At 41.8% G+C, this 24514-nt stretch overlaps 1 protein-coding gene across 2 annotated transcripts; it reads right to left on the minus strand.

Moving 5' to 3' along the window:
* Window positions 1–298: 298 nt before the first annotated feature.
* her9 (hairy-related 9) lies at window positions 299–2177 on the minus strand. 2 transcript variants are annotated; one of them, XM_073470204.1, is made up of 4 exons: window positions 1861–2177; window positions 1601–1696; window positions 1410–1497; window positions 299–1292 (listed from the first exon to the last, which is right to left on the minus strand). In XM_073470204.1, exons 1-4 carry the CDS (start codon window positions 1966–1968, stop codon window positions 712–714), a joined length of 873 nt encoding a protein of 290 aa, XP_073326305.1. In that variant the 5' UTR covers window positions 1969–2177; the 3' UTR covers window positions 299–711. The 2 variants fall into 2 exon arrangements, with proteins under 2 accessions (XP_073326305.1, XP_073326304.1); XM_073470203.1 differs by having other exon boundaries at window positions 299–1295.
* Window positions 2178–24514: the final 22337 nt, after the last annotated feature.

Consider the following 24514-nt stretch of genomic DNA (forward strand, 5'->3'; position numbering starts at 1 on the left):
CGCCGGACCATTCTCCAGCGGGGCCAGATGTATGGAGCTCCCGCCAAACTGCATGGTGACAAGGTGGCCACTTAAAAGTTAGTAAATTAATTGATGAAGGAGTTCATATTGGGAGCAGAGTCGATAGGCTGCAGCTCTGTGAGTCTGTCTGAAAGTTACATCCCCTGAGTTATCTTTGGTGCGACTTTTACGCACGAAAATCTAACTTTTACGCACGGCCCCACAAGCACCTTTTCCTTTTAAACAAAGTATAAGAAAATCAGATGGACATGATAGAAACAGGCTTTAGACAAGAAAGTTAATTTCTGAAATCTCTTTTATTCAAACAATGGGCCATCACCCAACTTCAGTTTTTTTCTTTTCAACACAAAACAACAAAGAATATAAAACACAGCTTTGGTATAACAATCAATAACAACTCTGTACAAAACTAAACCTTTTCATAAAAAGTACTTCATAACAAAAATCTCCTATAAATCTTCCATCTGCATGTACAGCATTTATCACCAACCTCCAAATGTTGGAATCAGCCGATAAATTGAATTAAAAACATGTTCCATAAAACGAAACAATGACGACTACCGGGGGCGTTAAGTGGTTAGAGTCACCGTCCCGTAGCAGAAAAGTTCCAGGTTGTGTGTGCAGTCAGTTAAAAGTCTAAACTGGAAAAGTAATGCAAACTGGTTTCACATGAGTCTCTGATCCTTTGCGCTACCAAGGCCGCCACACAGGCTCGTTGCTCTCCGAGCCGGTGCTGACCCCGACCGGGCTGACCGCTTGAGGTCCCCCGGAGAAGGACGTCATGCCGTGGACCGGAGATGCTGCAGTGGGCGCCGAGCTGCCGTGCACTGGACTGGCGTTGAGCGCAACAGGCACTCCCGCGTTTGCGTAAAGAGGGATGACTGGGGCTGTGGCGGAGGCAAAGGCCGGGTTAGGGATCAAAAAAGCGAACTGTCCATCGGTTGCGGGCACCAGCTGGAAGCCACCAAAGACCTTCGGGGAGACGGCCTCAGCTGGACTGAGTTTGGAGCCCATAGCAGCGCCGCTGATGGGCAGAGTGGATGGGAGCTGCACGTGGAGAGGCTGCGCCAGGTGAGCCTGCTGGGACGCGGCCTGCTGCGGGTAGTTCATGGACATCATCTGGCCCATGCAGCTGGACAGGTGGTTGAGGAGCCTGGACCTCACCTCCGTGTTCACCCCCTCTGAGGTGGACAGGAAGCGGGTGACCTCGTTCATGCACTCGTTGAATCCGGCTCTGTATTTGCTGAGGACGGTGGCGTCTGCTGAGAGCGCTGCTGGGGAAGGAGAGAGAAAGATGACGTTAGTGACGCGTTTGTGGCTTTGATTGGCAGCTTGTATACGACTTCAGGATGTTTTTGATGTTGACCTGCATTATTAAATAAACTTACCGCTCATCTGGACGCGCTGCAGGTTCCTCAAGTGCTTCACTGTCATCTCCAGGATGTCCGCTTTCTCCAGCTTGGAGTGTCTGGAGCTCTGTGGGACGAAACACGAAAAAGTTGAGTTTGCATCCAAGGCACATTTAAAAAAATCAACTGTTTATGAACATTAGAGAGTTGTTACAATGATCTCAACTTACATCTTTTTTAAGTGCGTCCAGGATGAGAGTCTTGAGCTGCCCGAGACTTTCGTTTATTCTTGCTCTCCGGCGTTTCTCCATGATCGGTTTGGATGACTGCAAAGAGGAAACAACTCTGCATAAATGTCTTGTTCACCACTTGCAAGCTGCATGATGTGTCACACCATTGTGACAAACTCTTCACGAGCTTTCATTAAAAAAGCAAACAAAAACAAAAAACTTTCTCAAGAGCATTACACATTATATTTTAGTTTACTTACTTTTCTATGCTCGCTTGCATTTTTCGGTTTGTCCGGTGTGTGTGATCCGTTCGCAGGGGCTCCGGCGATGGGAGAAGCCGTCTGCTTTTCCATAGTGTCAGCTGGCATCGTTGCTCAAACCCGGTGAACGCGCGAAAAGAAAGAAGTAAATCCTCTCGGGAAAAGGTTCAAGATGTTGTTGGGAAAAAGAAAAAAATAATAATTCAGCCGCTGCAGAACATGTAAGAGACGCCTGACAGTCCGGTCACTCTGCTGTTGTGTTATCACTGAGCTGTCATCTGAGTGCTGCGGGGCGTGCGTTGCGCCGTGCGGGGCCGACTATGCGCTTCTGCCGCCGACACACGCCGCAGCCGTACTTATAGACGGCTCGCGTGCTCCCAGTTCGTGTGAATCCCTCTCTGCATTCTTTCCCACACTCGCCTCAGCCAATAGCAGCGAGGACTCACCCATTGGGCGCGGGGCAGGCTGCTGATTGGACAACACCCCCGCGGGCCGTCAGTCACGCGCTGCTCAATCAGCCCTGCAGGGACAAACAACAAAGCGGAGCGAGCAGCAGCAGCCCGGGCCGGGCCGGGCCGGCCGGGCTGTGAAGTGAAGTGATAAGGGAGGGGGAATGCGCTGGATGTTTGCTTCCAACTTTGTTCCGTGCTCGTCAAAAATGTTATACTGCCTGGTGTGTGTGTGTGTGTGTGTGTGTGTGTGTGTGTGTGTGTGTGTGTGTGCGTGCGTGTGCGTGTGAGAGAGAGAATGTAGAGTCTGTAGTCTCCCGTCTTCTACAGTGTGTGTTGTTCAGTTGAAAAAACACAAACATCTTTATTTATTATTAAGTAAATACATTGTTTTTAATCAGATGTTTTGTTTGTTTGTTTCGATCGATGCCTTTCAAGCTCCAACACTCACAATGTTTATAAATGATTCTTTCCAAACTTGCGCGCCCTCCTCTCAACAAACACTCTTTATTTATTTGTTTACTCACTTAATGCATAAACATCTCCTCGCCCCCTTCGCATTAAAACAAACACCCACACATTTACGTCTATTTTTAACACTCCTCTTGCGCCTCCAAGGAGAAGACATCTGTAATGGCACGCGAGGCGGTTTGCAGTAGCGCGCACCAGGCCAATGGCATGCGGCCGCTTTATGCAAATAAAGCGGGGCGCGCAGCGATTGGCTGCGCGGACGGCTCTGTGTCAATCATCGCGGCGCGGGAGCCGCTCAAAGGGGAAGAGGAGGAGGAGGAGGAGGAAGGGGGGCACATCTGTCCGCGTGCCGTTCCCGCAAAGTCTTCTCCGGTCTACGCGGAGCACGTGCCAAAACTTGCAGATTATAGCCTGGAGATCAAGGAGCATATAATATCAAGGCTGAGAATCAGGAAACATCACATTTAAGTGGAGTAGAATAGAATAAGTAGGATAGAATAGAATAGAATAGAATAGAATAGAATAGATCACTGTGTTGGATTACATATTTCATTTCCCTGAGAAGGACAAGCTTCAGCTCAGTGATCCAGTAATCATCAAAACAATCACAGTAAAAGTTGACTACAACAACAACAAAAAATACAATCTCAACAATGTCAAAGTGCCAAATGAACGATAAGACTGTTGTGATCTGATGCATGCAACCATCAAAACACTGACTGATGCCGCAAATGACATTTAACTGTGACATCTCCGCTCCTTTCCACCAGATTTCTGTGCGTGTGTTGGAAACAAGGTGTTTGAAGGAGAAGAGCGCCATCTAGCGCCTGGTGTGTAAAAGAGAAGTGAACCTCACACGGTGGCTCCCAGGGCATTTACAGAGGTAAATCAACACTGTCATCCAAGGTCTAAGGTTTAATAGTCATTTCAATGAAGCCTACATGTCTAAAACAATGTAAACATCAACTGTGACGGAATTGTATCTGTGGATGTTAAAAAGGTTATCTTGTCTCTGCTGCAAATTATTTCCATATCCACTTATCTCACTTGTTCTCACAGTGTGTAAGATTTCTTTTAAATATTCTTTGCTGTGGCATTTAAACAAGGATAAAGAAAAAGAGATGAAGTCTGGAGGAAGGCAAGGACAAGTTTTTATGCTCATCGTGCTGAGATGACCACAAGGGGGCGCATCTGTGTTCAAGCTGATGCTGAAAAATAGAAATAAATAATAAAATGAAGCAAAATGTATTTTGGTGTTTTGTTATATAGGCCTTTATATATGCATATGTCTAATGAGAATGTTTTCATAGTCTAGTGAACTTATTTTTCTGCTTATAGTAGAAAACAGTGGTAGGTTATCAAGTCAGACATAATTCACATTTCTTGTTTTACCCATACAGTTAAAGAAAAGAAAACAGAAGCTAAACAGGTGAAAAAGTGATGAGAAAGAAACCACAAAAGGAAATAGTTGTACATAAAGTATACTGCAGTGTCTCAAAATGGGGTCTGGGGACCCTCAGGGGTCCCTGAAGCTGTTTCAGGGGTCCCCGGCACAAATGGGAAATCATTTATTTTCTAAGTTACACAGCGACCGACTATTTTGCTCAGAGTTTGTTACACTTTCTGTAATAAAAAATCTAGAAGCCAAATTCTAGTCAGATGGAGGACAAAATCTTGTGGGGGTGAGTGGTCTATTTTGTGTTGGTTTAGGGGTTCTTGATGTCAAAAACTTTGAGAACCTGTGGTATATTATTTATATAGTAAAAGAAGATGTGCTGTAGATGTTTCATGGAAAAGGAAATATATAATTTACATATGCCAGTACAATTTATGCGAATGTATATATGCATATTTTATGAAACTGTGTAACGAACTATCCTACAAACACAGATACAAAGACTTCTATGTTGCATATTGTTTCTACCCAAAGTCATATCTAAAGTGTTTGTACAATATGTCTGTATGTTTCCTCAGTATTAAATCAGTGGATCAGTACATCTGCAGAACACAAAATAATGTCACGGTGACAGAAATAAAAGCAGACATGAAATATTATCAAACCTAAAGGTTGACTATGAAGTTTTGGAAAAGTAATTCAGAAACTATGAAAAGTCACATTAACAATATTGATAAGGTAGTAATACAAATAAAAAAATAATACTAAAATGTTTCCATAACTGAATGAACAAGCTGCTCTCAGAGGAAAATAAGGTCAAGAACACTGTTTGAGGCTACAAAGATGGCAGGGTCCGCCACATATAAACAAAGTAAAACAGGATGAAATTGTGTTGCAGTACAGTTTGATTATTTAGGGATTTTAAGCATGAAAAATCAATAAATGAAGATTTTTTCTCTTCTGATTAAAATTTCCTCCCCAAAACTACATAGTGCACCTTTAAAGTGGGAAAGACAACTCCCCCCCCCCCCCCCCACAGCGATTCCAAGTGGTATTATTGTTGTCGCTGCTGTTGCAAAGACAACTGGATCGCTCCAGTTAACCTTATTTTTCCCCTACGTAAACTGTACAGTGATCTTGAGGTTAATATGGAACCAATCTAAACGCTGATGGTTTCATTATTCTGTCCATTACATGGTGCAGTCAACATGTATCTCATGATGATACATTGAAGCAGAAAACGTGTCTAATGCCAGGTTTTGTTAAAAAGTTAAACATTTGAAGTTGCTCGTTTTAGTTGTACTTCTAAAAACCCGGACGAGGTAACTGTTGCTGGTCCCCCCTTCATAAATCTGCAACCGTGACACAAATGAAAACTTGATGTGAGCGGACAGCAGATTTCCATGTTAAGTCAGTGGGTGTACTGCCACAATAGGAGCATTACAGAGTCTAAGGAGGCATAGATGTCATAGTAATCTTAAAACTGATGACAAAGTCTGTGATCCTCTTTTGCTCGGCAGTCTATTGAATCAGGCCAAATGTAATAAAATTTTGCTAAGCCCTGCTTCAGTCCAGTCTCTAGTGGAGTATCAGTCATTGTTCAGTGGCTCATGTCCCCCCATGGGTGAGCTGTGCTGAGGCATGCTGGACACTTGTTTACCCAGGATCCTGAGTCTTAAGGGCCAGCTGTGTGTGCTCGGGCTCACATCGCCTTTATTTGCTTTCGGATCGGCCCAAATGATGCAGATCTAATTCTACACAGCGCCACACAGATTACACAACTGCTCCCCGCAGCAGTGGAGTTAATGTGATTTTTGCTTTAATACTTCTGTACAGGTGGAGGAGCACCTGTTGAACCTGATCTGAAGTCGGACCGAGCCTGACAGATCTTGGTATTTCAAACCCTATCCATCAATAATTCCCTCCTCTTCATTCCTGCATTTCAAAGATCTCCGGCTCAGACAACAAAGAGAACAGGAATTCCCCTTCAACTGAAAGAAACTTTTGGAGTGACTCCGCCATTAGAGCATCATTAAAGCTGATGCCGACGAGGAATGTAGAGAACAGAAATCACTGCTGTTTTTAAGAGACGATCAACATTCACCAGACAAGAGGCAGAAGTACTTGCTTTTTGACTTAGCTTTATGAGGCAGGGGTCTGCAGGAGGAGATGCCGGGGGACATGAAAGGGCCCGAAAAGGAGGGAGAAGCTGTGTTTGCAGATTTAGCAGAGTTCAGTAGGCTGTTGTCCAGATCCGGGGAATGCTCAGCAGCTCCTTTTGACTGCCGCATGCTTAATTTGTTGTTGTACAATGAGCCTGTGCACTTCTCCAAATCCATGTGCAGAATGCAGAAGGAGAGTCAATTATATCTGTATTAGCCGGTGTCGGCCCGACAATCCCTTTATACACACTCCCCAATCAAGTGCTAGTAGATGTGTTTACCACGATGAATCCCTGACACTGAGCAGTCACAATGCCTGTTTGGGTGGCTTTTGCTTTGTTTCACATACTGTGGCCATTTCAGAGGCAAAGCAGTGTCGAGCAGGATGCTACAAATCGGGTGAAAACTTTGATTTGGTGTTTAAATGACATTAAAGATTTTCAATTTTATCTTTTATATTTGTGACACACAGTAGTAGAATGTAACTGTGTACATTTACTCAAGTATTGTTGTCTACTTAAAGGTGCACTATGCCATTTTAATGAAAGAACAGAAAGATCTTCATTGACTGATTTTTTTAATGCCATAAACAAACTTTTCATGACTGAATAAATGGAGTAAACAAACTGACCTTAAAGGACAACACAGTTTCATACTGTTTTACTTTGTTTACATGTGGCAGACCCTGCCACCTTTGTAGCTTCAAACAGTGTTCTGGGGACCTTATTTTTCTCTGAGAACAACTTGTTTATTCAGTTATAGAAAAAATAAATATTTCTGAGTTTGTATTATTTCCTCATTAATATTGTAAATATTAAAATTCTGAGTTTGAATTTCTTCTCCAAAACTACATAGTGCCCCTTTAAATGTACTACAAGGAACTTTTAACTGGTTATGAAACAGTCTCTGCTGATGCCTCTGTATGACTTCTATGTTCAAACATGATCATCAGTGGGACATTTCTGTATAATCATTGTAGTTATAGTTAATGCCTTTGTTGGATAAGCCTCAGCCTGAGGAAAGAAACCACTTTGTAGTCTGGCGGTGCGGCACCATGGTCATATTACAGTTATTCATCTTAGAAAGCCACAAATAGATACATTACCTCCTCAGCATCATGCAAACAGCTGTGTTTGAGCTGCTTCTTTCTTTCACACACTTCCAAAACAAACGCAAACACCAGCCAGATCAAGATCCTTACAACAGGAGGCGGTGATGCTCGTTCTGCTTTTGTCCACAGGGGGTACTTAGTATCTCTTAGTACCTAGTATTTCTATTTTATGCTACTTTATACCTCTTCTACCCATAATCAAATGGAAATATTATAACTTCTTCTGCACTACATGTATTTGAGAGCTACTCATTATTTTAGGGCTTAAGATTGTAGATACAAAATGGCTGCAACACTAAAATAATGCTTACATAATAAATTATCATTAATAGCATTCCAGTCATATAATATTTAATAGTCTGTTCTGTAGACAAAACTGAAGTCATAGATCCTGATCCCCATCTGTGAATGTTTGGATCATTGGATTACCACTTTATCTACTCAGCGTAGTTATTATTTTGTGTTCAGTGTTTTGTATAACTCAGATTTCTAAGGTCTAAATGCTCTTCCAAAGTTTAAAATTCTGGAGGAGAAATGTGAATCCTTTTTTTATTTGCACATTGATTTAAAACCATCAAATAAAAACAATTTAAATATACAAAGCGTAAAAGATCTGGGATTAGCCTGTAAAATATCCATAATGACAAAAGTTTTTAATTGTAGAATGTAAAGACAATTATAGAGAGGACATAATCTCTGTGAGGGGCAATTTTGCTTGGGATACATTTTCAATGTAGGACTTTTACTTGTAATGGAGTGTTATTACAATGTGGTATTACAACTATTACGCTAGTAAAGCATCTGAGTACTTCCTCCACAACTGTTGACACAAATCCAGAGACACGATGACGATCAGGACACGACCATCTGACGCTCTGTTTCCAAATCAGAGATGACAGCAGGACTTCAAAGCTCCTGTTAGTACTAGTTAGTGCTGTGAGGTTTGTGAAACAAGTAAATCCAGAATGCCAACAGCAGCAGATCTGTAAGCCCCTGAGTGAAAGGACACCTGTGGCTGCTGCATTCACCCCCCTTTTAAGTACAGGGATTTGCAGAATACCAAAAACACAGGGCTGATAATTCATCATGGAATCTAATTAAACGAAATATTTAAGCAACAAATATTTGTGTGTAAAAAAAATAAAAGTGTGCTCTTTTCCTCACAGATGGTGGCAAAAGATCTGAGGGGATTTTCCCCTGCCAGGACGAGATATTTCATGTGTATTGTTGCTAGGGCTTTCTTAAATTTGGGAGTGGCCAGATGTATTAAATTTTTTTTTTTTTTACACCCATCAATTGTGCTGGTATTAAAACAGCTATTTTCCTGTTCAACTACTCCCTGTTTGATGTATTACCAAGACTGCGGGGTACTTTTATAAGAGGTCAGTATTTGAATAAATTAATATGAATTTGGAAATATTTCTCATGGCATTACAGGGGTGGGTGGACTCAGTCAAAGGCTTCAAAGCTGCATGTTTGCACCACAAACGTGAGCGAAAGTGGTATTTTTTTCATGGACTTTCACTTTATTCTTCCTTAATCTCATTACTCCCTTGGCTGTTTTCATACCTGCAGAAAAAAAGCCTGAGATCAATTATATTTGCCTCACTTTTCAAGCGGCTTGTTGTCATTTTGCCATCTGCAGACCAGCATGTCCAGTACAATGTGCTGCATTCACGGAGCCTCTTTGGCTTTCTGAACAGAGAGAGACCCTTTTCTCTTGCTTCTCGCCCCAATTCAGGGCTTTCTTCTCCCTTTTAAGTGGGCTGTTGATGAGGTTAGTCTAATCAGATTAAGTCAACTCACATTGGTCTCTGCAGTTTGTTTTCCTTCCAAAGGCGTCCTGACATCTCCTATACTTTTTCTTTATCCTCCTCTTTGCACTTTTCATTCCAGGCTTCCACCCAAAAAAACCCTTTCAGCAAAGGTCCCAATGGACTCCTTTTTAAACCACGGTTCCCCAATGATATAGGTTATTTAGAATGGGTCACTACACTGCTATACATGGGAAAGGCCTTTAAAGTTGTGCAGTGACGCATTTGGACAATTTCCACTGGTGTCTGTGTGAATGCCAGAGATTAGGTAAACACAAAGCTCTAAATCAAATTTTGGAAATTGCTGGAACCTTTAATTTGATTCCTAGATAACTGTTTGAGGGATGTCGTGTAAACTACAAGACTAATGCAATCTCCACTTTTATTCAGACGCTCTAGATGAGAGTAGTGTTTTCACGGAGTACTTGTTAAATACTTTTTAAATGAAATAAAAAACGATTTTATTGTTTGAACTTCACATGATGTGACCGTCATTCTCAGTGGATTAAAAAATTACCCATTCAAATAATCATACGGAAACCCTACAAATCTTTACTATCTAATGAAAAGATATATTGTCGTGAGCGTATATTTTGTTGTTTTAAAGTATCATTGATGAAAATAACTACTCACGTAGGCAGGAATACAGTTTAGATGATAAGAAACAGTGTGGTAACAGTTAAAGGGGCACTGTGTCGTTTTGGAAAAGACATTCAGAAACTCAGAAAGGTCATATTAACAATATTGATAAGGTAATACAAATTCAAAAAGATGTGTTTTTTCCATAACTGAATAAACAAGCTGTTCTCAGAGGAAAATAAGGTCCCCAGAATACTGTTGAAGCTAGAAAGGTGGCAGGGTCCACCACATGTAAACAAAGTAAAACAGTAAGAAAAGTATGAAAAACAAACGACAGGAGAGTTAAATTCTTTTGTTTGATTAGGCGTGAAAATCAGTCGATGAAGAGTTTTCTCTTTCCTCCCAAAAACTACATAGTGCACCTTTAGATAAATATATAATCACACAATTAATTATAACCGTGCAAACCCCCAAATAATTCGCTCTTAAACAGATTTGGTAATTAGAGGGCGTCATTAAAGGAGGCAGAAGTTTGGAAAGTCCTTGATCTCACAATGAAAAATCAATTCTCTTTCTTCAAATTTGATTTGATTAATACGCACAGATGCCCAGTTAAGAATATACCCCCCACCTGTAACTGTAAAATCTCTGACGTTCTCATCAGTGGTGTGCCGTAACTTGATTCCCCCACTAATAACAGGCTTACAAAGACAATGAGCACAATGAGTACAGAGGAGGTCTTTTCAGATGACTTCAGAGCCCCCCCCCTGAGAAAAGACATGGCAGCCCCACTGACTGAATGGGGGCTGTGGAACCATTTCAAGCTAATGGATCTGAGAGACTGTCCACATAATTACATTACAGCATTTCAGCAGCCCTTTGAGCTCCACACTTGCAGCTTGGGCACACCACAGCACTTCATTCATATCATAGCTCCACACTGGAATGTGCTATGACAGATATGGCCCTTTTGGGCACTCTGGAACAAGGTTGCGCTCCATGGGACTGGCAACCCCCTCATCCCTCTGCATACAAGCCCTTGGATTTAAAACAGAGGGTGGGCACGGCAAAGACAAAGGATCAAACGTGGAGGGCAAAGAAAATCTAGAAATCGACTTAGTGTCAAAGAAATGAAGTCTGAGTGCAACAATATGCATATTTTCCTGTTAACCTGGTTTTGTCCTGTTCATTTTTCTTACTGGGTTGCTTCGTACATGACATATAACATACTGTACTGTTTATTATATGAGGTGAATATGTTGAAAATACTATCAGCGAGTCAAATAAATAGTTTTTCAACACCAGTGTTGTAAAAAGTAAAATATTACATTGGTAATAGTAAAACTATAATCTATAATACTATAATAATAGTACTTGAGTAAAACGCTTAAAGTATCTGATATGAAATGTTTTTAGGTAAAAAGTATCAAAAGAACAAGTAAATATATTTGCGTGTGTATATACTGTAGAGTACAGGCCGACTCATTATAGGCCCAGAAAATGATCCAATCTGATATTCAGCATTTTTCTGAATAACAGAATCATTTATTTATTATCTGATTGTCAATAAAATTAATTAATTTAAAAAAAACACTACTTTGGCAAACACAAAGAAATAAAAATAAAAATGACTCAATAAACAAAAGATATATACCCTTGAATGCACTAACTGTTATATTTAATATATTTTCCATTTCATTATCATATTATTTTCTATTTGATTTATTAATTTTCAAATATATGTATGTATTTTTTGTATTTATTTCTGCATTATTTCTTCTTTGTGGAGCAATATTTGCCTCCAAAATGTATAAAGTAGTATGAAATGGAAACTCTCAAGTAGATTAAAAGTACCCTTAAAACTGTACAGCACTTGAGTAAATGTACTTGAAGACAAATGCAGGGTAAAAGTAAGTGTCTTCCATGTTCTCCTGTATGAACATCAATCTTTCTGGGTGAGTAAATTAGTAAAGAAACTTGTAACTGTTAAACTACAGGTTGTTTTCTTGTGCTTCATTAACACCAAATGTCAACGTGGTTGCAAATAACAAATATACAGGCAGAAAAATCAGGCAGAAAATCACCTTTTTTCCCCCTTTGCTTTAAACTGAGCTTGTGTCTAATCCATTCCAGCCGAACCGAACACATGTAAAAGGAGAACAAGATTTTTCACAGGCTGTGGTGAATGCAGCGAACACAGAGCAGAAAAAGGCACATTTGTCGCTGCATTAACATACCGACTCCTCGGTCACTTTTGATTTATAAAGGCCCTCTCCAAACCTTCACAGGCCAAGTTATTCAAATTTAGACTGATGTTTTCTTAATTTGTGACCAAAAGCGTAAATTCCACACAAAAGTCACAGTCAATCTTTGCCGGCAGACCAAGTGGAAAATCCTTCAAACTAACAAACCAACAAAGCAACGATTTTGAGATTTCCCTCCTTGATAGCCATATTAAAAGATGCTGTTGATCTTATTGTTCGATTTTGTTGGTTGAAGAAATGCTTTGCTCGCTCGTTCTTCTGGACAAAAAATGACTCCTTTTGTGGAGGGGCAAAATCAATGCAAATTAATCCTTTATTCATTTCCCTGTGAATAATTCAAGTCTTTGCACTTTTGTTCAGGGCCCGCGAGCTAAACAAAATCATAAGAAAGGTGGAGAATGTGAACGTTTATTGGCCAGTGGAAGAGAGAGATGACCCCTCTCATGGGCCACAAAGACTCCTTTATGGCGTTGATGTGAACCCATGAAGCAGGGGTATTCCACTCTGACTGACCAGCACCGCAGGAGATCCAACACGTGCAAAAATGGTGACCCAGTAAAACCAACTCTTTTTACACCCGAAAAGGAGGTTAGGGAACCAGAAAAAGCCTTAATCTTTGCCCATTCTGAGAGACGAAGTGACAGACGGAGAAGGCCGGGCTGCAAGCTGTGTGGCAGATTTACCATCAACTTTTTATCAGCTGAGGAATATTAATATAAATACAGGGTTAAACTCTTTTATTTAGATCAGTTTATATTCTTGGTTAACTTGCTTTTAAGGGGAACTCAACTGATTTTACACATCACAGTGTGTTTACAGGTCTTGGAGAATCAATCTGGAGGTGTGGAGTTAGAAAGAAGTGAGCTTTCCAGACCTCTCCGTAGCCTCTTGAGGTCTTCTTGAGGCTAACAGCTCGAGTCTACATTAGCCGCTACTAGAACAGACGTAGACCATTACATTTTTTGATTCGTCACCTAGTATTACGTGCCATCCGTTACATAAATAAAGTCATTTCCACCACAAATTGGTGCAAAAACTCCACCAGAATGCAGGAAATTGAGTGTCTGATGCTTAGAATTTCCTGACAGAGGATCCCAAGTCCTACACCATAACACATATGAATCTCTGCGGTCAGATCTAATTGGCATTAGGTTTCAACAAGGAAGAGGAATTCATGGAATAAGGGGCGCAGCCAGAATTCTGGACCCTGTTCATATGGAAATTCTCCATGAGCCGTATCCATCACTATTTATTCTGGTATCTTTACAAGCCATCCTCACATGAAGGCCCTGTACTGTCCCCTCAAGTGCCACACAACTGACGTTAAAGACACAACATGTAACTTCCTGGACAAAATAGCTGATTGTTGAGTCTCATCTCCAGGGTGTCAAATACTGACGCTCTGGGTTGGTGTGCTACCCGAGCTGCGAACCCAGGCTTCATTATATGAAGATCGGGGGATGAGACAAGGATCGGTACTCCAGCAGCAGCAATCAGCTGTCTTTCTCCAGGAGGTTACATTTTGTTGCTTTAACCACCGAACAAGACAAAGCATTTTCTCATATCCCCCAATGCATCAGTACATCTGAGTATAAAACAGAACTAATTTCACTGTTTCATTCACTTTAATATGTTTGATTACTTTATTTCTTATTTAGTACCTAATAACTTGCTTTAAATCTTTGTTGATGTAAGTGTATTTGACAAATCAAGACTCTAAAACCCTGATGTCCTCAGAGGCCTCCAGCTGTTCCAGATGTTAGGTGAAAAACAAAGGTTGATTGAGCTTTGACTGTACTGTCTTCTGAACAGCCCTCCACTTAGAAAACAACCATTCTTAGCTATCACAGTTTCCCTCATTAACATAAGAAAATGAAGAAGACAGGCTGCTGTCTAACTACAGACAAATCACTGTCCAGCACTTGCTGACTTTGCAGGACGCTGGTGGAGTACCGATCCTTGACTTGATCCTTTATGTCGTGGTTTTCTTGCCGAGGCTGAGCTCAGCACATTCCTGCACAAGGCCAGAGGTAAAACAAAGGACACAGACTTGCAGGACAAGTTTGTGGGGTTCTTTTATGTCCAGAGTAAAATGGCAAAGAAAACTTTTGCGTGCGTTAGTCATCGCTGAAACCACCTCAATGACCAGCACAAACAATGGTTGAACCGAGGGCCAGGACTTTACAGCGTTTCCATGTTTGTGGTCACCTCGATCATCATCCCATCATCAAAGTCCCCTCTAAACCCCAAACACCGCCGCCCTTCCTTTGCCCCTCTGATGTGGAGATTCACACACTTCACAGCGCGTACCCTCCCTTTAACTTTTATTTTGGGCCAAACATTGCGTAGGAGACGATTTGTGTCTCTGAAAACACCATGTATCAATCACATCAAAAGCCCAGGAAACAAAAGCGGAGGCTGGCAGCATCAGACAAACACTCCCATTAGTCACTGCGCTCTCTTTCACGTAGATCTCATCGCGGCTCAAGGAGGGGTTGTTTACTCTGGAATATCTCACACTGTAAAGGCAAAGAGAACCTACCGCCTGGCCCATTCAACCAGCGCGGAAACAAGTGGACTACTGTGCAGTCAATTACAATAAACACAGATCAAAGAGCACAGAATGGACTCCTGTTTCATAAAGCACCATGTGGCACAACCTTTTTTCCTTACACGGCCCTCACGCTCGATCTTCCCACACTCATATACAAACTCACCATTAATAAGGTCTGAAAAGTGTGATTTTCAGCTCTCCCTCTTGTGTTTCTCTTCCTTGTTCCATCCCCAGCCCCCTGCCTGGTGCTGACCCAGCCAGCAGACCCCCTCTGCCCCCTCCGTGGCCCCCTCCAATCCTGGGAAGAAGAGGCCCACGCCGGAGCTACGACTGGGGCTCATTAGCAGCGCCCACCTGGAGGCTGGCTGGGGGCTAACAGGGGACCACGAGGGGCCAAGGCCTTGATCTGTTGGCTGTGAGCAGCGGTGTGACACTCAGCGGGGACAGCGTGGTATACAGCTCAGAGCACCATCAGATATACAGTATATGCTCCAACAGTCCTGAGCTGATCAAGCCTAATCTGTTTAATTGTTCCCTGAGTGAAGGCACACCTCTTTCTGTTAACGCACCAGGACGCCCGCTTTCACCAGTTCCCTCTCATAAAAGTCAGACAGAGTTTATAACTGTTTATGTTGATGCTATCAGCGCAGTAGAAACAGACTGTAAAACAATTAAAGAAACGAGCGCCTTTCGTGTCTTTGAAGTTGAGTCACCTCATGCAAATTCAGCATCTCCTGAGTGCTGCTTCACCCACTTCATTTTGACTAACAAATCACACCCTTGTTTGCTGTGAATCAGTGTGTTTACTGGTACGGGGGGTGAGGCTGAGGTATGCTGGTGTGTCTGTGTGTAATACTCCGATGGTCTGGAGCCCCTGTGGTCAGATGCCCTGGGTCTGGGGACACACAAAGGGATTCCACTGAAGGAATAGCAAGGCTCCTGAGTCATGTGGCTCCGGTCACGCAGACATCTCAACGACAACCTTTCCAATGGAATTTAGCTTTGGAGATACGTACATATGTTTAGTGAATTTTTCAAATAGTTTCACATCATGCTGTTGGAAACAGAGAAGTGTCTCTTCTCCCAAGGTTCACGGAGGAGGGAAACGAGTCTCAAGAGGTCAAAAGTCCAGAGACACTTGTAGTTTATAGAACAACTTTGGTGTGAGACCGACATGTTTCAGCTTGTGGTCTTCATCAGATGTCATCATGAAACACAGAAAAACAACATTTCAGTGTGATAGGTATCAAGAAGGAAAGTTGCTGTTGGCATGATGTTGGAAAAGTACATTCTGTTGTCCTGCTGACGATCACATGACCCAATACTGACTACATTTGATCCTTTTAAACAATATAACTGATTGTATCGATTAGCTGCAGCTGCAACAATTTAAAAAAAAAAATTCCAATGTTCACATCAGTAGAATTTTCAAATATGAATAACGTTAAAGACCAGATCAATTAAAGCCTAAAATAATAACTAAAAACTTCAGTGATAATCAACACATAAAGCACTCTGAGGCAGCAGCAGTGCACAGCTTGATGCCTTTATGGGAGGTTTAAGGGGGTTTATACAGTAGTTGCCATCAGGGGCCCCTTTCCCAAATTTCTTTGAGGGTCCCCAAACATTTGGCTGGTCCGCCTCTCCTGACGGGGCACCTCTGCGTTTCATCGATTAGACTGAAAGAAATGATTTCAACTATCTTGATAATAAATTAATCAATTGTTTACATCCTTTTTCAAGTAAAAAGGTGTAACATTTGCTTGTTCGAGCTTCTTAAATGTGGTGATTTGCTGCTTTTCTATGTCTTTTATGACAGTAAGTGAAGAGCTTTTGGATTTTTGGACTGTTGGTAAAAACAAATGGAGCAATTTGAGGACGTCACTTTAGTCTCTGGGAAATTCCGATGAGCATTTTTGAAAATCTTTTGTAATTTTCAATAAATCATGAAAATCGGCAGATTATTAGCAGTCGTGAGATATTTAGTCAGCTATCCGTTATTTTCAATTGTCCTGATTGCATTCATATAACAGAGATGTTGTATAATCAAGGATATGGGGCACTTTTTCATAGCTGTCATGCTCTTTCTAAAAATTCTTTGCGAAACAGAAATGGCCTCATAAAAAAGCAGCTTCAAGGTTTTCCTTGTTTTCGTTATGTATGTGGTTCTGTTTGAGTCTGTTGCTTCGCTCTGCGTTTCTTTCTTTTCCCTTTGGTTTGGATGTATGGTAAACGTATCCAGGTTGGTTCTTCTATAACTTAAACATGATATTTATAGACAATACTCTCTGTTTGGCTGTATTTCTTAAATTAAAGATGGAGGAGAATTAAATTCTTCCTCAGCTGTTTTTTGAGAAAACCCTCTGCAAGAAAGAAGATTGTTGTCTTCATTATAACTATACTGTGTAATGGTTCTGTGTATTCAATAAGCCTGAAAGCAAGGTGATTTTGTCCATGACATTTATCATTCATTTGCTTTGCAAAATGTGTTTCCATTGAGGATCATGTCACAGTGGGGAGGACATCATGGTTTGATTCAGCCTGTAAAAACAGCAGCTGTGGCCCTCAGGCTCTCTCCTCCTTCAGATCATCATCCTGGGCACACTCTGTGTCAGGTGAGGAAACCCCAGAGGGTCATCACTGGGACCTATGCATCTAGTTTTATCCAATAATAGAATCGGTAGAGGCAGGAGTCCTGGTTGTAGCTTGATTCTGATTTTAGATCCATTTGTTTAATTTCTAATAGTGAGCGTTTGGTTCATCAGATCAACGAGGAAGAGTCTGTGCTGCTGCTGGGGAATCTGGACAATGGATTGGTCATGATGACTGGTAAATCTCAGTCACCACATCAAGGACAATTAGCATTAGCTTGACTCTCCAGGCTCACCCCTTAAGCAGGATGAAAAAAGTGACCTGCTGACTAAGCACATTCCACCTGCAGCCTGCAGTTCAAAGGGCTCCCATGATGGTCACCCTCTGCACCTCACTGCTCCACTTCTATCCAGCCACCACCTGCCCCGAGGCAAGGCTCACCCTCCTCCACTCCACGGGTGACCCGGTGCTCCATCAACAACCTCCCTGCACATTCATGACAGGCAGAGCTGCTCTGACCGCTGGCTGTGGCGCTACCTGCCAGCTAAGTGCCTCAGGTGATGTTTGAATGGGCTTCACTGAAGAATTAGCCACACCTCTCCCCCCTCCGAGCAGAGGCATGAGGGAGGCAGCATATGGCCGACTCGAATGAATTCCCCTACTGTTTCAAAAGAATCTCGGAGGCCTTCGGGGTGATCGGATCTTCACGCTCCTCTTTACTAGATTAAGTCTAATAATCTCCCAGTAACGAGACTTTAAATCCAGAGCGGTAAAACACTGGGCCTCAGGGTTCACTGACACACAGTGAATGCTGTTTTCCCTTTAACACTTTATTTTATGACTGCAAGTAAGAGTTAATGCTCCTCATTAACTTTCCCCTGAGATTTTTCCAATGCAAGTTGGATGGATTGAATGATGGTAATTTGAATTTGTGTGGCATCCAGAAAATGTTCATATGTGCACACTGGTGCTAGAGGACCAAACTACAGATGACAGAATATATAGAGTTACATTTATGAGGATGTGAGATTAAAGAAAAAATCTATTTAATTCCAATTTGAGACTTACTTAAGTAGTTTTAGCTAGCATTCCTAATGGTAGTAATAAGATTGTACTCACCAAATTAAGCAACCTAGTACATAATCTTTCATTACCTTAACCATAAACATAAAAACTTAGATAATGCTCTATAGGAGCACATATTGTATTATCAGATCTGATACTTTGGTGGAAACTAATAATACATTGTCAGTACACTTTGATACCTGAAATATCAACATTTTGTAGTCTTGATATTTTAAAAAACTGGTAGATCACTTTTTTGCTTCTACTTTTCATTCTGAAGTACTGACTGCAGAGTGTAGTGACGATATAGAAAAAATTCATCATTTGCATATAGATCAGATTGGGTCCTTATAAACTTCGCTTTCATTATGCTATTCAGCCTGTCCACTGGGACTGATTTTTCCCCGCAAAAAATTAAGGTCACATTACGGCACAAAGGAAGCCAGTCTGCCAGGCGCAACCAAAACAGGAAGAGGCATTGTTTTTCCCCGATCACTAACCCCGAGGTAACGGTGGAACAACTGGAATAACTATGGAAACTGCAAAAGAAAAAGAGTGATAGAAACCGAGGTAAAACAAGAAGGAACGGGCGAGCATTCACTCGAAAGAGAGCACTACGGTGCTCTGTGAAAGTCTGTTCCCCTGCAGATGTGTGTCCCCTTACCACCATGGCTCAAGGCGGTTCAAAACCGGTGTTTACTCTACTAGATCAGTAATCGACAAAACCTGCCTACTGATTAATACAACAGGGTGTTTCACTCTCTCCACTGAGACCAGGGTTTCTAGGTCAAATTCGGATTCTTTCTTTGCAGTTGTTTTTTGCTTTGCACTGTCGCGAGGCTGCTAGCAGTAGCCATGTTGCTAATGAAAGTGAGTGCATCCATAATTATCCACATAGTCAGTCTCGGTGTCACCTGTGCTCTCAGATTTCAGCAATAAACCTGTTACTAGCATGATTGTTCATGCTGATATTTGTAGTTTAGAGTGAAATATCAGTTATTGGATGGATCGGCGAGAAATTTGGTAACCAAAAGTTATTCAAGATCAAGGTCAGGTAATGTGTTCAGCACTGACAATCCCATCAGTCTCAGTCGTACTTTGTTAGTGCTAATTACAGCCTACTAGATGTTAGCATGCTAACACACTAAACTAAGGTCGTGAAGATGGTATTCATATTATATCAGACATATTTGTTATCCTTTAACAGTGCTGCAAAGGACAAAAGTAACATCTTTTCAGTAAAGTGGCACCATTGCTAAAGTTATCAATCCACAACTCATACTGACATTAGGACAAGAAAGCCCCTGGTTACCTTTCTTGAGAAATACTGTTGAGTTCATAATGACGGACTCCCACTGCAGAGTTGATTAAGCAGATGCCTTCCCTGGGCTACAGGGCCGAGCGTCAGGCCCGTCTCCTGCCCTCCAGGGACTCAATTTATTAATTCGCTGTAATTCATGGCCGACCCCGACACGGCCCGGGATGCTGCACCCTCTCTCCTCTCTCCTCATTTAATTTGGAGCTGAAGCAGCGGACGCAGGAAGGAACCCCAGCGCTGGAAGATATTAGACTGCGAGGAGCAGCTTTGAATAGGAAATCCGCCTTGAACTCACATCTTAGGCAGAAATCTGCGGAGAGCCTCTGCAGCATTGGAGTCTTTCTTGGGGTTCTTGATTGGCAGTGAACTGATGATATGCCCAAAAGTTTGTATGACCCCTTATTAAACATTTAGCAGTTATCCAAAGAGTGACTTTCCCTTTGCAATGCATTTCATCTGAATCATTTTTAGAGGCCTGAAGGGCAAGTTATCCAGTTGGCTCTTGCAACCCATTTGTGGTGTCCCTATAGAGTGCTGCAGGAATTCCTTTTAGTTGGGAACCACTGACCACTTAAAAATGATTTAACTTCCATACAGTTCTTCGGGGAATAGTCAGACATTTTGTTAAAAGCGTTTATTGTTGTTTTTTTAAGAACCCATCCACACCAACATGAACATATTAATATAGGCCCTGTGCGTTTAATGTAGCCGAGCCTATAAGTTCTGTGTTCAGTCTCTGTGTGACTGAAATGAGCCGTATTTCGTTGGCCTGATGATGAAGCCTAATCCTCAGAGCGCACTTTAATTTACATTCTTGAATCACATGTGCCCATGCACTCCTTGTTCTGAGGACTAAAATAACGCATAGAAAAAGTGATGTTTGTCTTGTCATGACATTATAGGCGACATTATAGAAGGTATAGGTCTATTGTGTCTCATATGACTGAGCCTACAATTAAAAATATTTATTCCTATCTCATACTATATCAGACTTTGCTCCTTTGTCTGCCTGCTCATTCCTGTGTCCAAGATCTAGGCTATTTAACTGGTTTAAGAGGTTATTTGGGCATTTTGTTGAAAGTTAATAAAAAGTAATGTAATAAGTAATATATTACTCTACGCAGAGAGTAATATTGCAACATAATGTATAAGTAACTTGCCCAACACTGATCAAAAGTGTCACAAATGTAAGCATCAGGTTATGTCAGACTTGTCTTTGGTCTTTGTGGTCACATACTGAAGTACTTCAGATGTTGGTTGTATCATCAGGTCAAACCGAGTCCGTTTTGGTCCTGCACTGAAAACATGCTGAAGACAATGGCATTCCAGTCTGGAGACAACCAAGACCTCCTCACCAGGAATAGGGACCAAAACAAGGTTTCTCGGCTTGACGGTGTCTCTTCCGACCTTATGCCAGACAGCCGACTGGAAATGCCAGGAATGCTAGACTGCTGCTCGATAGGAGACCATGTTCCACTTATTGGCTACTGGTGGGCAGAGCCACGGGGACAATGTCCAAGATGAGTTCCCACACAATAGGAACAAGACATTTATGACTCTTCGGCCACGGAAAAAATGAAAGGTTCACACTCAGGACACTCATGGTTCTCGTCCTCCCACTGACACACCGGGAGAGATGCTGCTCCGGGCAGACACTGCTCACATTTCTGGGCCGCGTCTGAAAGGCTGAAGAAAAGGTCTCCCCTGAATCCAACCAGGCTGTCCCATTTAGGGTGATTTAAATGGCCTGTTATTACCTTTCTCAGCCATTGTCTCTCTACTGGTATCCCAGTCTGATGACGCTTTTAATTATTAGTTTCACCAGCACTCATTAGACAGGAGCCAGCAGAAGCCTGGCTTGGTATTTCACTGGCATGTAAACATTACTACTGATAACCCAGGCAACCAAACTATGGCAAATTTAGACACAAACTCTGTTTATAAACTCATAATACTTGGTGTTAGCGATCAGGAGAAAAATAACATTAACACAGCACAAAAGTGTTGAGGAAAGATACAAGAATAGGGCTCCCTGATATGTAGTTAATTTATAGTTCAATTCCAAAATAAAAGACTATTTTACTATATGATGGCTAACAATGAGAGAGAGCACACATGTGAAAGTAATCCTCAACATTTTACAGCCGATAAGCAAAGAACAATAGTTCATCAGACTTAACTTGGAAAGCAACATTTCAGAGGAAGGTGTTATACTCTCTACTTCACAACATTTATTTGATGACTTTAGGAGCCATTAACTTTACAGATGAAGATTTCAAACTGAGTTTATGAAATGCAATGCGTTGCTATAAAAGAAATTAAATCACACAACAGTATTAAAATGAATAAAACTATCATTATTAATTATTGCAGCCAGCTACAATTGAAATGCAACTTGCATGTTACTGCATCAATAATAATTAATATTAGATGTATGTTATAACAGCAACTAAAAAGATGATTCTGACTGCGTAGTGAGCACTTATGTTCTTATGTTTTGAATCCATTTTCTTGTACTTACATACTTTTACTTGTAACAAAGAGTTTTAAATCGTGGTATTAGTACTTTTACCAAAGTTAAAGACCTTAACTTTTTCCACCACTGGTGGAGAATGATCAATGGCAGTGTGTTATAACTAGATTAATAATAAACAGGATATTAATAGTCTATTGTAGGTAGTTATATGCTATAGATTTTAAGTAATTCATCTATATTGTTGGCTCATTTAAAGTGCAGTTTGTAAGAACTGGCCACCTGTCAAATCATACTCAGTTAGCTGTGCAGCTAGAAGTTCAGACTGGGAGCTGGGGTTACCAGGAGAGTTTTGGTGTTTACACTGCCAGCACAGGTGCTTTGGATTGGGATTTTGGATCACAATAGACGGACATCATAATGTCAACTCACTCATACAAAAGTTTTAAATATGATGACAATGATACAACAAGTATGCAAAAGAATAAATGAACTATATTTAGTGTTCCAGTGAGCTGGAGACAACTTTAAGCATGATTTCTATATTCTATTCTTGGGTCTCATCACTCATCTCTGTGGGCTCCTGTGCTGTGACACTCACTCATGTCACCTCATTGCCTTCAGACTTGGAGTGCCACCTACTGGTGACATATCAGAACAGCAGGGAAAACTTTGAGTTGCACAGATTCATCATATAAAGTACTGTTTCAGGATATCAGATATAAGAATATAAGAAGGTTTCTTTGGGTTTTGGTTTATTCTTTTAAATTCTACAGTTTACATTTCTTTGTAATGTTGATCATGTTTACAGGTACACCTTATTTTGCAGTTGAGAATGTCCGTTTCAAATGCTGCTTTTTAACAAAATAAAAAAACGTGTAATTATTGTACCAATTAGTAAAAAGGCCTCTTTTGATGCTCATTACACCTTCACTGCCAATTAGGAGCACGGACACACCAAAACCTTTTCATGAGTCTCCCATTTCCTCACTGATATCCATTGTACTCTTCAGCTGGTCCACTGCTATTTGAACCCCGTATCCAGACCTTTCCCAATTAGACCCACCTTCCACTTTGAGGTTTACTTACTCCAAGACGAGGGAGAAAACAGACTCCTTTAACAAGAGGGCCCCTGTTCTCTTGTTCACATGGGGAAGTTTACCCACATCTGTCTCAGCACCTAACCCCTGGAAGAGAGGGGGTCAGTCCCAAGGCCAGAGGTCAGCACTTGTCCCATTGTGAGCTAGAACCAACATGAACCCCAATCCAACACTGCGGTCAGCGGGAAACAGTGCCCGGTTGGTTTTTAGGGCCACGGATGTGTGAACTGAACAGGAGTTGTGCTTTGAGGCTGCTTGCCGCACGGAAGCATTTGAAAGGGACTCTCTCGGTTTCTTAATTAAGTGAAGAACAAATAGTTGTCCTGCTTTGTCGCGTCTTTTCTGCATCATCAATGGCACGCACACAAATAGAAAACAAAGCTGCGGTTGGAGAATTTGCAGGTGTGCACGGATGCGTGTGAAGCTGCTGGAGGGAGGAACCACCATGCGGGGGGAAAAAAAATCAAGTTTATGTGGCTCTCAAGAGGGAGGTCTGTGTGAGAACAGATCTAGTTAGGAGCGTCACAACAGATCTGACAAAACAGGCGGCCAGGTCAGGCCAGACTTGCTGCAGCGACCCAGCAGTATTCAACCGGATGATAAAAAAAACAGCAGTCTCGCTCCCTCTCCCGCTTTCTCCTGCTCGCTTTCTTTCACTCTTATCAGCAAGCCACCATCCATAATTGACCTGATTCCCAGATTTCTGTCCCTCTGACCACCCTTGCCGTAGCATAAAAGTGGGCAGCATAGGTGGCAGAAGACTGCCCGGCTGAAGGGAAAAGGGATGTAAAAAGAAAGTATTCTTCTAAACGTCTTGAAAGAAAAAGGGAAATCAGCATAATGACCGTGCTCCCCTACCACACATTCACTCTCTCACGCACACATACACACACTCCTCCTTCTCCCATCCGCATCCAAATCTTGATTAACCTCCTCTCCCACTCCCCCTTTCCCACCCACTCACATTCACACATACACATGGACACAAAGTGCCTCGGAGGCCCCCTGACAGATGGGGAGAGGGGTTTTCGGGGGGTTCCTCTGAACAAATGGCACCCTGGTTCAGTGTGGTGTTGTCAGGGTTTGAATTGATCCCCGGGACTACAGAGGCTTCTCTCTGCCAGCGTGTCACAATGGCAACAAGTGTGTAGAGCTGGGAGCAAGCTTGTACAGGCATGGGACCCATACCTCATGAATGATAGCTTAGCAAATGGCCCTCCTTTCACTGGCTTTCATTGTAGGGCCATCTCTCGTTCTCTTTCATACCCTACTCAAAAAACTTGCCCAGCTTTGTTAGTTTTATTGG

Source organism: Pagrus major, chromosome 7 (genome assembly GCF_040436345.1).
Source record: "Pagrus major chromosome 7, Pma_NU_1.0".
Taxonomy (NCBI): domain Eukaryota; kingdom Metazoa; phylum Chordata; class Actinopteri; order Spariformes; family Sparidae; genus Pagrus; species Pagrus major.

Bases quoted from the DNA above. Each gene is read 5' to 3' on its own strand.
- her9 (XM_073470203.1), bottom strand. From the start codon at position 1,968: ATGCCAGCTGACACTATGGAAAAGCAGACGGCTTCTCCCATCGCCGGA. The intron at 1,697-1,860 runs GTAAGTAAACTA...TCCTCTTTGCAG, and splicing joins ATGCAAGCGAGCATAGAAAA to TCATCCAAACCGATCATGGA. The intron at 1,296-1,409 runs GTAAGTTTATTT...CTCCTTCCCCAG, and splicing joins GCAGCGCGTCCAGATGAGCG to CAGCGCTCTCAGCAGACGCC.